Source organism: Ischnura elegans, chromosome 11 (assembly GCF_921293095.1).
Source record: "Ischnura elegans chromosome 11, ioIscEleg1.1, whole genome shotgun sequence".
Classification (NCBI taxonomy): Eukaryota; Metazoa; Arthropoda; class Insecta; order Odonata; family Coenagrionidae; genus Ischnura; species Ischnura elegans.
Window position 1 is genome coordinate 60,302,573 of NC_060256.1, and position 15,969 is coordinate 60,318,541.

The 15,969-nt window shown below is 37.7% G+C and overlaps 1 protein-coding gene across 1 annotated transcript in view; it reads right to left on the reverse strand.

The window, feature by feature from the left end:
- LOC124168198 (ly6/PLAUR domain-containing protein 6B-like) overlaps nucleotides 1–15,969 on the reverse strand; it is a 195,610-nt gene that overhangs the window by 72,502 nt on the left and 107,139 nt on the right. Inside the window, exon 3 of the mRNA XM_046546329.1 lies at nucleotides 2,754–3,501. Coding sequence (XP_046402285.1) covers nucleotides 2,754–3,120 — 367 coding nt within the window. The 5' untranslated portion in view covers nucleotides 3,121–3,501. The remainder of the gene's footprint in view (nucleotides 1–2,753; nucleotides 3,502–15,969) is intronic.

A 15,969-nucleotide genomic window follows, 5' to 3' on the forward strand; every position in this document is an offset into this window, starting at 1 on the left:
GCACATTTGTGTTAGTTGTAGTCTTGTAGTGTGTTAGAGAAAGGTGAATGGAGTATGTGGTAAAGGGAGGATGGGGAAGGTAAAGAAAGTCAGCCTTCGTATGGAATTTGTGACACATGGAATAGCGTTTGGAATAAGAATCTGAAGCTGAGGCGGATGTTTTAGGTGGGTAGGCATAGGGCGAGGGAGCTCATGTGTCTTCATATCTCTAAAAGTGAATTCCAATTTCGCCGTGTTGTAAATCGCCCTCTACAATTCTGTTTATCACGGAGCTAATTATTTTCATTGTGACCACAGGAAGAGTAAGGTAAAAGGGAACGATGTTTCACTCGCAACAATATCGCTTAATGAAGCACTTTTGTTCAGGGATCTAATTGCTTACTCATAACATTGCAGTAGGAAGCATGTAAAAACCTTTTTATGGCCAAAATTAACGAGTGATGGAGATTTGTTGTTCTTATATACACTGAAATATTTCATTTTACGCTTAAATGGATTTCGGCTTTTTCCATACGTCGGTAATATTAAATTATTGAGCCATTAAGCAGCTGAACTCAATTTTTTAAATATTTTATTAGCTCAAAACTGATCTCATTTATTATTTACCCAATCATTATTAGACATATTCGAGATTTTCCTGCAATATTTAAATGAAGCACTTAAATAAATAAAAGATCGCAGCACTATTCCACAAGATTTTAAGGTTCTTCCCCGCGTGTCGTTATTTTACAGTTATGACTAGAGTCCTCCTTCCAACGTGGGTTCTCCACATCCCGTAGTTGTATCTTTTCCCACTGTCTCTACTCTGTACGCCCGTTCCCACCCCCTTCTTCAAAGATGTCAAGTCCTCCACAACCCCTCCTTTTCTCAATGGTATAAAGGAGGTTTTCAATGTTTTAAAGTGTCTTGTACCAGATGATGGCTCAGTGAGCCGAAACGCGTTGTACGCATTAAAAATCTTGTGGAAAAGTGCTACGATCTTTTATTTATTTAAGTATGTCTAACTTCTACCAATTGAAGCCTGAATCTGTTGAACTTATTAAAATAAACCTATGGATTTTTATTATTGTCTTGGAGCCTGGAGTGGAGAGATAAATGGAATATTTGTCTGGAGAGGAGGGTTGAGAGAGAAAGATTCAGCTTTGCACAAGGATTTGTGACAAATAGGATTTTGATAGGAATCAGAAGCCGAGGCAGATATCTTAGGTGGTCGGATAGAAGAAAAGAAGCAAATGTGTTCACCATTCTATGTATCAACAGAAAAATCCACTTTCATTACAATATCTGGTCTAAATATTGAGGTTATCCTAGGGATATGAGGATACAGCCGAGCGCATGAAAAATGAAAGATGTGCGCGAGGATATTTTGGAGCGCGGCTAATATTTATTGTGGCCGTATATTATTTCCGGGAAAAGCGATTTCTTGTACGCAGCCGTTCGATAGTTAATCTCAGTCATTTTGTCGTTTGTGTACGTAACTTCAGATACAGAGCGATTCCAAAAGAGAAATATTTTATTCCGCGGGTTACAACGAAAACCGTTTATTCTCGTTTGATTTACGAGTCCAAAAAGGTAAATGTACCCTCTGAGTTTCACTCGGAGCCCATACCAGGGCTTTTAAAAATCATTTGCGAGCGGACATATTCGAATAATAGTTTATAAAAAATAATGTGTTGTTTTCTTAATTTCTTTACATCTAGGAGAATATCTTTAGCAAAGATATGGGGCTCCCTACGTCGTAACCGTAATGGGGCTCAGAAGTCAAACAAATGCTATGAAATATGGGTGAAGTTAAGAGGTGTCATGACAAAATTAGCAATGCCGGAACGCACTTTCCTTTACATTTTTGACCAGTGAAATATTACTCTGTGTTTTTTTATTACAAATTATTATTTATATTTCATTCCAAAATTTTTTGTCTTGGTTACGAATATATATATACTGGAAAATTTGAGGCTCTAATATTGATACAAGTGTTATTTGACTATTATGTATTTTCCTAACCAGTGCCGGAACGGTGTTCCGGCGCGTTCCGGCACCATGACACCAGTGGTGAAGTTTGCTTGGGTACACCACCAGGTGAGTTGGTTAGTCATGGCCTACGTTTCTATGACTAGCTACGCCATCGTCCACAGGGCGATTGATTCCCCACTAAACCACCCGAGGACGATAGTCATCTCTTTCATTTTGTTTCCATAGTTTCGAAATATATACCTGCATCAAATTTTGCGTGGCCGTTAAAAACAGCAGTACTTTACTCACAATTCTAAGCTACGGAACCATATCCATCCAAATAGCTAATTATTCGAAACGCATTTGGAATTAAGGTGTTCTAAAATCATATTTTTATACCAACGAGTAGTAGAATTAAAAAAAATGAACACATATTGTTGAAAATATTTTTAAAAAATCGGTTTATGATCATTGAAGGTAGCGAAACACAATACGCGCCTAAGGTATTATTTAGACTGAAACTCATTTCAATTTATTAATAAAGAATTTTTTACATCAGAAGTAGTGCATTCTGCAAACGATTCGATTTGATTTGATTAGTTTGATTGTTACACAATCATCACCAGGTAGTGCCTCGATTCGATTTGATTTGATTAGTCAATCAAATTTCATGATTTCATTAACAATCGTAACACGTGTATTAAGCGGTTATAGTAAAATTTTTGGTCAATACGATATCTTCGTTCATCATTAGATATGTTACTCCAAGAAATCTCCGCAAAAGAGTTGACTTTACTTACTAGTATCCCTCTGCTCAGCCGTCAATGCACCGTCTCCGTAGTAATTTTCTGCCGACCTCGCCTCTGCCGCACCCCCAAGGAAGCAGACGAGCAGGAAGGTGCCGAGGAGGAGCAGACGAGGCGCCGACAAGGGTGCATTGAGCGAGAAAGTGCGTCGGAACCTCGGGTGCAGGCGCTTGAGGAGCGGCAAATCATCCTCATGCGAGCTTTGAGAGGTGCAGACTAGTTTACACGAGGCGCTACTACAGCTGTGGAAGGATTTAGAGGGGTCGTCCTCATGGAGCGAGGCTCTACCCTTATTCTTCAGCATCCTGAAGATCCTGCAGTCCCTCCCCCCACAGCACTTTCCCCTATTTCTCCCATCCATCTCAACCCCCACTCCTCCACTTCACATATCAGCTCCTTTCACGCTGAGAGCGGAGGCTGGGGCGAATATGATAACGCCGTGGACCGCTTCGGGGTTATCACTCGGCCGAGGGTATCAGCGCTAGAGTTTTGGGGCATCATGGGAAACGGGCCATCTGCAGGTGGGGAATCGTGTTGATAGGTGGGGAAGGGCGAATCAAACACTCAAGGGGGCGTTCGTAAACAGGCGTCTTCTGGCACAGGTGAACCGAATTCCTTTTATCTCCTCTCAAAGTCTAGCAACCTCTGCCGTAGAACCGTTCCTTCTCGGATGGTAGAGCACTTTTTTTCTCTCTCTCCGGATTTCTTCTTATCTGAACGGCAGCGTCAAATATCAGGGGACCTGAGAGAGACAGGAAAAAGAGATTGATGTAGATTATTTTTTATTTATTGAATTTTTCCACCACCAAGCATATTGACGTTGCTCGGGGGGAAAAATAAGACAAATATAACAGGAGTGTAATGAATGATCGTAGGCTTTCCCGGCGTATAGAATTGTGGAAGGTTACACGGGATTTCCACCGGGTCAGGTTCTCCAACTCCATCTCGGCCGACGTTTCGATGGGCGAGTTGTCCATCGCCATCGTCATTTTCAAGACTCGACATGCCCTGAAGGCGATGGACAACTCGCCCATCGAAACGTCGGCCGAGATGGAGTTGGAAAACCTGACCCGGTGGAAATCCCGTGTAACCTTCCACAGGAATGATTAAGTTGAGTTGCTAATTGGCTAAAATTAATAAGTCCGAAGCCAGGAAATACAAATTAAATGCATTTAGATTTCCTGTCTTGGAATTTATTGACAAACAGCACTCTCTGTTGGACAATACGTTCATCAAATATTAACTTCAGCCTCATTGCGCCTGATGAAATTCCAGTTTAAGGGATAAATTGAATCAGTAGTAGATGGGAAAATTCATTTTCGCAAAATTCCGCAAAAAAACGCTGACTCTAAAAGAGTGTTGATATGGGAGAACAATGGACATTGGACTTGAAGGACAATTTCACTGAGGTGTGATATAGCTACATATAATTCATAAGTACTATATCCCATTTTTAACAAATGAAACTGCGAAGTGTAATAATGGCTTACAAACATACGCTGATAGGTAATTTTTTAGCTTGTAATTTGCGGAGAACTTGGAAAGCATTACGTTTCTTTCCATTGTTCTTTTTTGGAAAATATCCCTTCATACTCCATTTTTAACTCCTGAAAAGGACCCCCAGAGCCTCACCTTTGTTCCCCGGAGCGGAAAGGTTTCGCACCGGATGAATGGAGGCTAAGGGACACACGAAAAGGCGGAGGAAAATGCATAAAAATGTATTATGCATGCGAATTCATGTTCGCGTGAGGGAATCTTGTGATATGTGTTACGAGGGTTAGCCTCTCCTGCCTTTTACCCTGTCCAGGGTTAGTGCAGGGTACGGTATGCCTAGTGGGCTATAAAAACAACCCTGGCTGTGGTAGTGCAATAATGATGAGTACATTTTAGGTGGGACGCAGATGTGCCCTTGCACGGTGCACTATGTTTAAAAGTAACGGAGGAAACGCTGTTACTTCGCATGTATTACGGCATTGTATTACGGCAGTTACTGACTTAGAAATAAAGAGCGCTGTGGCCAGGGTAGTAATGGCCGTCCCCATTCGTAGGTACGCATGCCTCTATGAAAAGTGCGGGATAATATATGAGCAGCTAAATGCAGAAAGACATCTTGTCCAATGTGGCTAACTTTGCAGGAGAGAAAAAGAAAACCTATTAAACCCATATGCCCCACATATTTATTAAAAATATTTTTGTTGCATATGACTGTGCCTTTGGAACTTGTATGTTTACTAATGAAGTAAAATATTTTATGAGAGCTGCCTAGAGATTTTCGTACAACCGTACAACAAAAAAAATCGTCCAACTTGGACATGATGCTTCTCTGCAGTTAGCGATACATATATATCCATTGAGGTCGCATTTTTACTCCCTGATTTTCTGGCTTTTTGCAACTACCACATCATTGTTGTCCTCATCCTTTTTCTGCTATGTGTTTCATCATTTTTGACCCATACGAATAGGGGAATAACATTATTATTACAGTCTACCGAGGCTATAATAGATTATTTTTTCATAAAAAAAATACTCTATTTGTACACTTATTTTGTATGCGGGAGTGTTGTAATTAGGATAGAAAATATGTAGTGGCTATTTTACTGGCCTGGCTATTTTCCTAAATAAGATTCTGTGTCGATCTTAAAGATATCTCTCTCTATAATCGCTCAAGCATTTTAAGCCTAGCGCAAAGCCTCCGAGTCTCCGAGTAATTTTCCTATCCAAGTATGGTATAACTAATCATCCATCTATGTTAATATTTTACTTAGTGTGCTAAAAAAGAAAATGAATGCCTGTCCACATCCGATCAAATATACTGGGAAGCTCGGAGGACAGAGCAAACTTCGGCTTCGAACGCATGAGAATGCAGCGCCTATGTTTGTGCGCGCGGGCTTGAGTAAATACTTGTGGGAGAGGAACCCGTTTCTGCTTCTCATCCATCCCAAGGAGGCATTCTCATGGTACTATTTTTAAACTCGATATAATGAACTTAGATCTTTCCTATAACATAAAGGTACTATCATCAGGCCCGCACACGTGAGAACATTTTCCCAATTTCTCGGACCTTGTATGGGATTGCCTCAGTTTCAGCACCAGGATTGAATTTTCACATGACTTGCCTTAAAATTTTTTTTACGGTTCTAAGTGTAAGCGTGGTAGCCTAGTAGGTAGAGGTCTTAGCAGCTGATCGAGGAGTTAAAGTAAACTTGGAATAATGAGCTGAGATCTTTCCTATAAATTTAAATGTGTAACTTTGTTAAACTTTGTAGAATTCCATTATATGGTTGGAAGAAAATTATTTTGCTTTTCTACAAAACACACACTTTATTACCGACTAGTTTTGACTAGTCTTGAAAATGGTACAGTGTACCGAAACTAGTCGGCAATAAAGTGTGTGTTTTGTAGAAAAGCAAAGTAATTTTCTTCCAACCATATAAATTTAAAGTAGAATCATCACGCCCACAAACTTGAAGACATCTTGTATGATGTGGGGCACGATATGGTGGAAGTTCTTAATATTATTAAAATAAGACACTGCAATATTTCCACTGAGTTTTATCGCTACACAACGCGTTTCGTCGTCACAAACGACGTGATAATGTCGTTTGTGACGACGGAACCCGTTGTGTAGTGATAAAACTCAGTGGAAATATTGCAGTGTCTTATTTTAATAATTGAGGACATCTTCCCATTGTCCCGGACGTTGTACGGGATTGACTCAGTTTCGACACCAGGAACGATTTTTCTATTAAAAAAACAAAGATATCGCACTGTCTACTAATTTCATTTAACTGCCCACAAAATGCGTTTCGATGTCATAAAATCACCAACCAGGTGATGATTTTAAGATCATAACATGTGCTCTGAGCTTTTGAATAAAATTAGTGGGCAGTATGATAACTTTGTTTATCATTCGACTAGCAGGCCACCCAGCGTTGTTCGAGAAGGATAGTACCCAGGAAAGTGGGAAAATCGGAATTCATGGTCAAGCAGCAGGATTTTTAGGGTTTGAGTGAGTCAAGAGGTCAGTCTATACGGTAGGCTGTCCAACCGTAGAAGTTGTGACGTGACGTAACAAACGGTAATGAAAAAACGACGCTAAGGACGTGTCTAACTTAACCAAAAGTAATATTACGGCGTTTGGGAGCATGAGACGCATCTATGTGCTAACTGTGGTTGGAATCCGTGTAGCCGTATGGAAACGCATAGTGGACAGACAAACAGACATCCTCTTTTATACATATAGAGGATATATTGACATATGAATAGGTGAGAAGCCAAGTCTTACAAGTGATTTCTTTTTTCTACACAGAGTCAGGGACAGAAATTAGGTATAAAAAACCTACAAGATCAAACAGATATTTGGTATTTCATTTGATTTTCCATTCGATGTCAGTACAGAGCAGAGACTCACCTGTATCCCTTGGCAACCAAGTTTTGTTGTATTTTTTTATAAAAATTAACTTTATCCAACTCTGTTGAGAAAAAAAAATCACTTGTACCCCTTGCTTTTTACTCCCAAGAGTAGAGGGAAGATGTTGAGCCGCAGTGCCTTACTGGAAGAAGGAGAGAATAGGGTGGTTTCCTATTATTTTTTTATTGCCTAAATCGAAAGATTATTACTCCTGGAGTACGTATTTCACGCTTTTAGATTTTTAAATGACGATACCTATTTTTCGCGATTAAAGGAAAAGTGAAAAATTTCAAGCTCGCGAAAACGCGACGCGTAAGTAGGAATGATGGGAAAAGTCCGTGTGACGTATTTCTGCTTCCCGCTGCCGCCCTGTGAGGTGACCTTAAGGCGAGGCTTGAGGGCTGACACGACGCAGGATGCTAGCAGATAGCAGAGTACCTACCATGCTAGCTGGTAGTGCTTGGCATAAATAAGGATTATTAATACCTTATCAAACGAAGAAAACTTTCCGACCTTAGCCAGTTTTAATAAGTGATTATTAAGACATGTTTCCCTTAGCTCTGTGCCTCATGCATGCATTGGTAACCTCAGACGATGTATAACTCCTATCCTATCGTGTAGAAACTAGGTCCCTGTGACGTCACGTGGAGTGGCATCGCATGGGCGCCTATCTGGCCTTTTTCAAATGAGGATAAAATTTGACCCTTGCCATTCCTCTAAACCGGTATTTCAAAAACCAAATAATTTGTGTATTATGAATGCACTAATGGTGGGTAACGAATCGCAATCAATGCCTTTCGTTTTCTTTGATGAAGGAAACTACCCTATTGTGATGAAAATTCAATCGTAAACGTCAAACGTTATTTGTTAGCTGGTAGTGCAGTGGCGGACTATACTTCATGACGACCAGTTCTTCGGCAGGCCTTTAATCTCACCGACAGCATGAGATAAATTTATTTGATCATTGTTTACGAACGAGACGAACTGGAATTTCGTATTTAGCTCTAAGAGGAAAAAATGAATCACTTCTCATCGGACGGTTTTTTAAAATGAATTATTGTTTGGCTAAAAATTACTACATAATCTAAAAATTTTAGAAGTTAATATAGCAAATCTTCGTCAAAAGTTATCTTTATCTTACAATTAACCAAGAAATTGCGCCTTGAAATCAATTCAAAATATGAGTCCTGAAGGAATGATGTGTTTTCTTAAAATCGCTAGGTGCCTAGGTATAGAAGAGCTTTTATTTAATTTAAAATCAGTTGCTTAAGAAATTTAGGATCTCTGCATTTCATTCAGGTGGGTTAGATTGCTGGGGTCTCTGTTCCTTAATTCGTCCCGGGGCACAGGCAACATGTTTGCTTATAAGTCTGGGTGCGTCATGTTTGCCCAGGGGCCAGAAATTCCAATGGACGACTGGAGTCCAGAGGAATCCCTGGCAATCGTCAAGACGCTTCCTTATGATGTGGGTTCTGCGTAATGGTAGCCGGAATGTTCATTCAGAAGATTACGCCCATTCGTTTTAGTTATGCCATTTCACATAAAAGTGAGTTTTAATTTTAATTCAACCATTGCTCTTATCTACTATTGCTCTATCTATTTTCTCATGGGTATACTGCTTTTAGGATATTTATAGAAGATTCATTGCAAGTAACAATTCTCTCATTATGAAATTTAGCGTGATTTTAAAATACTTGCAGAGTTTTATAATAGAAAAGCTAAAAAAACTGGCTCTACAATTTCCAATTTATGCGTTGAAAGATATGAAATGTTCTATCCACAATAGAAAAAAAATTCTAGTTAGCAGTCACCCGTCAAATTCATTGAAAAGCTTGGTTGATTAAACGTTAACTTTCTACATCTGGTCAAAAGCGGAAATGGTTTTATAGTAACAAATAAACCCCCTAATATTTGTAATAGGGAGGTACATGAAGATAGTTCACAAGTTTAAACCCATCATGAAACAAGCGTACTAGGTGGAATGAGCGTATTAATGTATTTATTACGAATTGCTATATGGCTGTATAAAAAATGTTTGTAGGTAACTGTAATCCCAATGTAGAATCGAATTCCTATCACATTAGGTTAAGTGGTAATAGCAGAAATAACGATTTGGAGAGTATTTGAAATATATTAACATGAAAATAGATACGTTTATACTGTGGAAACAGCGAGCAAGTACATGCTGAAAATCTGCTTCAAAAACGTTCTACAGGGAAGGGAGTTATTCGATTAGATAAATAGAAAGAAAACGATGTGTTCGGTAGCAAGAGGAGGAAGAGTAGAATTTATAGACTGAATAAAGAGACGGTGACCGTGTGTCTAACTGAAAGGGTACATTAAATTGGTGGTACGACATGTGGATGTGGAAACCAATTACCAATGTGAACCTTATTAAGGTAAAATATCATAATGAATGATATTCCTTTATCCAGTATGCAATATCTGTTATGGATCCCTCTCCAGTCATTAAAAGGACCTCTTCTAACTCTACATCTCCATTATATTCATTACCTCTTCTAATAGGATCCTAGATAGCGTAATGGCCAGCGCGTTCGCCCGCAAAGCCAATAGACTCTAATAATACGATCGTATCAACAGCCCACGGAATTTTTTCTCATGGAAATTAAAACGAACTTCCCACCATTACACCCAAAAAAATTCTTTCCTGCTATCTCTTAATATCCCTCAAATTCTCCAGTTCACTCGAGTGGCAATAAAGGAGGCAATATCCTGCCACCTCACCCAGCTTAGTTAAAGAACGATGTTGGAGTTTTCTTTTCTAATAATGGTGGTTTGACTCGGTTTCCGCAATAAAACTGAAAATTTCAGAAAAAGGAATATTCCCATAAGCCAGCCTTCGAAAAAACAACCACAAGTTTAAAATTACTATTTACTATGCTGGCCATTTAAAATCGAGCTGTTTTTCCAGGGAAAGTTGAAAAAGATGATGTGAGGATTACAAAATCTTTCATATTCGTTTAATCGTAAAATACCTATAGCTAGTCACCATGTTCAAAATACCAATTTGACATGTAGAAATTTGACAGTTCCATGTCTATTGTTAAAATATTTTGGGTCTAAATTGACTAGGAATGAAGTTTTAATCATGGTTCAAAACTATTTCATCACTGCCCTATTTATATTTTTAAATGCTATTATTTGGTTTACATGTTGTTGATTAAGTCTCTTTGTAACTTGTGACAAACATCTTTACTCTCTAGTACGTATTTATCACCATTTTCCACTGATCGTCCGGCTCTGCATTTTTCCTGCTTTTTCTACTTTGTCAGTCTTCAAAGGAATGATGTCATCGGTGTTTCGCGTATACACATATATTTAATAGTTTTAAAGTATACCGATACTAGCCGCGGTGGTAACTTATACGGGAGTCACCCGCAATGCACAATCATGCGATAGATCCACAGAGAAAATATCATCCGCCTTGACCGGTATTCGAACCCGGATCCCCCGGATATTTTTGGACACTACCGGACAAGGTGTGGCTAATCCCGGTATACTTTAAAACTAGTCAAGAGCGAACACCACTATGTGTTCTATGTCCTGGCTTGCTCACCGGCTGTAGCGCTGTACGCACGATTTCGACTGCTTGTGGCATCATATGCTCAGCAGTCCAGCAACACCTTGTCCGGTAGTGTCCAAAAATTTCCACAAAGTAGAATGACGCCTCGGTAGATTAACTGACAAAAGCACTCGACCGGAAACCGGGGCATCCGGGTTCGAATCCCGGTCAGGGCGGATGATTTTTTCTCTGTGGATATTTCGCACTATATTTAAATGCTACGCCATTAAGTTCCTGTGGTTCTAAAGAAGTCGAAATATTCATATGAAGTGCTCGCTGGATTGATATGAATTGCTGCTGAGAAATTAATGGAAAAAGTGATTTGTTTAGAATGCTTTTCAATGACATTACGAAATAATAAGCACGTTTTAAATCATCCTATGTTTTATATTCATGCACAGATGCCGGTACTCGATATTCTACTGGATGGCTTTAGAACTATGCGAGAAAGTTTACATGCATTAGTTTCCATCGACCCCTCGTTACGTTGATGACTGCTATAGGGTGCCTTGACATTCGCTATTTGGGAAATTTTCACTCTAGCTATATTTCTTCAGTTTATGACAGGCGTTGGTTATATCGGCATTTTTTAGCGTTGTAGAATTAACCGATGCTTTCTGACAAATAGTTTCTCACCAAATTTCTTTTTACCATCACTGTCATTAATGGCTGCGAGAGAGAAACAATAATTATAGTAATTACTTTTGTCACTCCGCTTAATTTGATGTTAATGTTAAGGTAGCGGCAGCGCAGCGCGAACATAAACTGCGTCAAAGAGGAGTCGTAGACCATGTCATTATAACATGAATGTGAGTGGACCGAACACATATTTATGGTAAAAGTGAAATTTGAAGCCTTTATTTACAAAGAAACCCTTTGTTAACATTTATGTAGATTTTTTAACACCTTTATCGGAAAATTTACACATAAAAATTTACTCACTCATAATTGTAGCCATATCTGAGTTTCTCGCATGGAACTATAGTGTTTACTTTCATACTTTGTGTGCTCTCCTGTGTTTTAGTATAATAGTCATCAAAAGTATTTGTCATTTCGTATTTTTAATTCCAAACTGCGGACATGGTTTTTATTGTTAAAATTAGCTCACAAAAATTGGCACTTTACCGCAGAAAATAGGTAGTGAGCTGATTCCAAGCCTGCTGATTTGTATTCTAAAGATAATAGAATTTTTTTATTCTGTCACTAAATCTTACCTTATGATCTCAATTTATTAAATTTTGACATTTAATTGATTCATATTTGGAGTCAAATATGGATTCAAATATGGTTTTTCCCTGTGTCCTTCGTAGCTTCTACAATTCTATCTTTAAGTAGTAAATTTTTCATAATTTTATAATTTTTTAACATAATTCTTGGTATTGAGCAGTGACGTAACGTATGTTCTACAAACCTATTTTTCGGAAATTGGAGGGTCGGAAGACAATCGTGGGCCCACTAACTCAAAATTTCAAATTAATTTTTCTGGTGAGATGAGGAAAAGAAGAGACAACTGAGACGGAAAGGAATTCTCTTGGACACAGGTTAATTGCATTCTCCTGATATCATTTCTCCTCCGCTATAATTTGATTCAAGCCGTCCGCGTTGTAAACACGCATCACTTCTCCGACCTCATTTAAACTAATGACGTTATTACTGGAATACACGTTGGTGGTCTTTCACTTACATTGTTATAATGTGTTTGACTATTTTCAGTTTGGTACAATTACTACTGTTAGATTTAGTTCACATGGTTTAACGTCACAGGGAAAACCCCCATATTTGAATCAATAAAAAGTCAAAATTTAATAAATTGGGATAATTATGTAGGCAATCAAAAGTTGTAACACAATTGAGTGGGTATAATGGTTCTGAAATTGGTAATTAAGGTATCATTACTATTGTATCGGTCTTAGAATGCAAATCATCAAACAATTCCTTTTGTACAGCGGTATAGCATAAGTTTCCATCATTAATAATATAATGATAAATTTAACTATCCCCGGTTTTGTGTAGGTTTTATACGTATGTTTTATAAGCTTTTGGCATCCTCAAAAGCCAGAGACTAGTTAGTGTAGAGAGTTGCTTCTATACCTGACACCATTAAAAATCGATATACTATGACTTAAAATGATTGTGCAGATATACTTAAAAACATATATGTACAATTCCATCCTCTTTCTCACTCGTATCAGAAGGATTTAAACGATTCACTATGTAGTATTCAATGGTGAAGTATCTACAATAAATACGATGAAGATATATATGTAGTTGTATTTTATCTTGAATTCATGGCACAGTAATCCAATTAATAATTCCAAGTGTATTACAGTTTCTTACTGTTGTTTATGAGATTTAGACAGCTCCGAAGGTCAGAAACCACTCGATAGATACATTAAATACACGAATCAAATAAAAATCGAAATATGTTGAGCGAAAATTATCAGGTGGATTTTCGTGAAAGAATACATGCCATTCTATTTCATTTCAAATCTACTCATTGCATCTTTTAGAATGGTTAAGTACCCAATAGGAATAGGCTATGAACCTTTCTCTGAACGAATGACTCCATGAAAACACCTATGACTGTCAATTTTCTCACGGAATTCCATTCTTCTGAATGGAACTCATTCACCTCCATATATTTATCGCACCAATAAAGTATTTTTTTCCTTTCATTTTCAGCTTAGCTAATATCCTTTGCATAATGGAATGCAGCACCTTCAGTTATATTAACTTCCGGTTCGTGCGAATTTTCTTTGTCGGTCGTTTTGATGCAGCATCGTGAACTCAATTGAGTTACTGCTTCAAATAAATTTCTTCTGTGCTTCTGACTGTGGTACCCCTCTCTCATCGACCCACGTTTCAATGGAAAATTCTTATTTTACAATGACTGCAGGAAAGGAGTGCTCGGTTGAGCTGGAATCTCTGAAATTTGTCGTGGACCAATAATGGAAATACTCGATAATGGAAATGAATAACAAAATTACGAAGAGGAGCTAAGAACAAAATAATTACCTTCATCTTTAATTTTCTTGTTCAATGCCAAGATGTTAAAAAAACTTATGCCTATTATTGCCTTATTTTTTAAACTTTTACCGTGTGTAATTCGTTACATCCGTGTTTACGGTGAATGTTTTTTATCTCGTTTGTGGCGAAAAGAACACTCCTTTTTTTTAACGATTTGAAAGAAGCACCAAATTTGGTATCCCAAAACTTGGAAACAACTAATTTCAATACTATCAAATATTTTTTTTAATGATACTAGTTAAAATAGCGTAAAAATTACAAAAAGTTATCATGAATTGTGCATGATGCGAGAAAAACATCGGTGCTAGAACAACTTGGGCTACTAGATGAGCGGATTTGATTCGGTGGGCGATTGCTGAGCGTTGTCTAACTTCGTCTAAATGTCTAACTTCGCGAATCGTAACTTTTCTACATAGAATTTTGCAATGTTTTGGTGGTGATAAGAACAAGAAGTTTAGTTTTTCTCGCCACTGGAAAATTCATAAATATAACGCCATCAGGTGATGTATTGTTAAACGACATGATATAATCATAAATGATAGAGCTATCACGCTTAGTGATGGTAAAATCGATTTCGATTAAAATCGAGTTTTAGTAGTGTAAGATTGAGAAAATCGGTATTGAGCCATGATCTTCGAGTGTCGAGAGATTACTTGGATTATTACACCCCAACCACCGCAGATTGACATTAGACATCAAATTTCTTTTCCGCATAATGAATGGGTCCTTCAGATCCAGTGATCTCCTAGCATTCTTTTCACTTCGCATTCCTGCTCGCAAAACCCACAATACTGAAGCTCTACACCAGCCCAATTTCCGTCAGGCAATATCTCATAGATCCCTCTTTTTCCGCCTTCCTTCTATTTTCAATTCAATCTCTAATACTTCTTCCTCTCTTGACATCTTTGCCTCCCGCACAAATTTTAATAACCAAGTGAAAAGTCTATCTTTTTGACATCGACCTATTGTATGTGTTGAAAATTGTTGGTATTTATGATATTATTTTTATACATGTTTATTAATTATATTTACATTATTTATTTTTTTATGAACCCAATGTAAAGGCTTTAGTGCTGCTTTTGGTGTGTCATAAATAAATAAAGAAACTCGATTTTCCAACTTCGATCACGATCATTTCGTTGGATCTCAGCAGCGTTACTACCAGCCTATCATAACGTCATCCGTCCCAGGTGAAATACTTTTCTCCAAGACAGGTAGAATTGGAAAGTCATGCCCTTGATCATCAAAGAATCAGCTAAATCAGTTGATCTTTCTTTACAATTTTAGTGAGGTTGAATGGATCCAAAACTTTAATGTGTACGCATTTGTAAAATTTTACTACTAATAATTTATGCTAGTATTCTAACAATTAGATTTTTTACCATCGTAGACTTTTGTTTGAGGATTTTTTCTACTACTAAAATGTGTATCTCGGCTGATTTTTTTTTCGAGTGAAAAATATAAATGTTTTTGTACAAACTGATATTTTTAAATAAACATTGATTTTCTCGATTAATCAATCTTTTGACTCAAATTTAGATTATTATGAAGTAGACGAGATTTTCATTTCGATTAAAAAGCAATTGCTGGAAATATCGATTTCGACCGACATTTTTCTATTAATAATCACGCTGTACATAAACTTAATTTTCATTTTTACGCTTGCCAAAATATCAGTATTATCACCAGTGTAACTGATGTTGTACTACTATCTGACTGACCCTCCAGGCTGATAAAATGCTGAGTCGTGCACTCCAAATATGGTGTCATTGAGTAAAATTAGGCCGTTGCTCTGGCTTTATCATCACAATACGCATGGTGTACTCCATCAGCGCAACTCAATGTCGGATGTATCCAACACATTCATTCATCTCAATATATTTTCATCTTGAGTATCTGAAATCATGGGTGGTCTGTGGTGATCATGGGCCCTTTGCTAAGGCTCATGATGGGGCCCCCCTTACCATGGGTCCTCCCTCGGAAAATTTTAAGAAATTGCATGCCCTTTAATGGATTTTGACGCAATTCAGACTCTTGAAAACCAGATGAAAGTTAATGAAAAAAGCAATTTCGTAAGAAAAAAAAATACTGTGAAAAGTGAGAATACCACAGATTATAAAATGTAATAATGTTTTATGGCTCTATCAACTATTAATTGGTGAATGTTTTCCTTGAAACTGTGCTGAAAT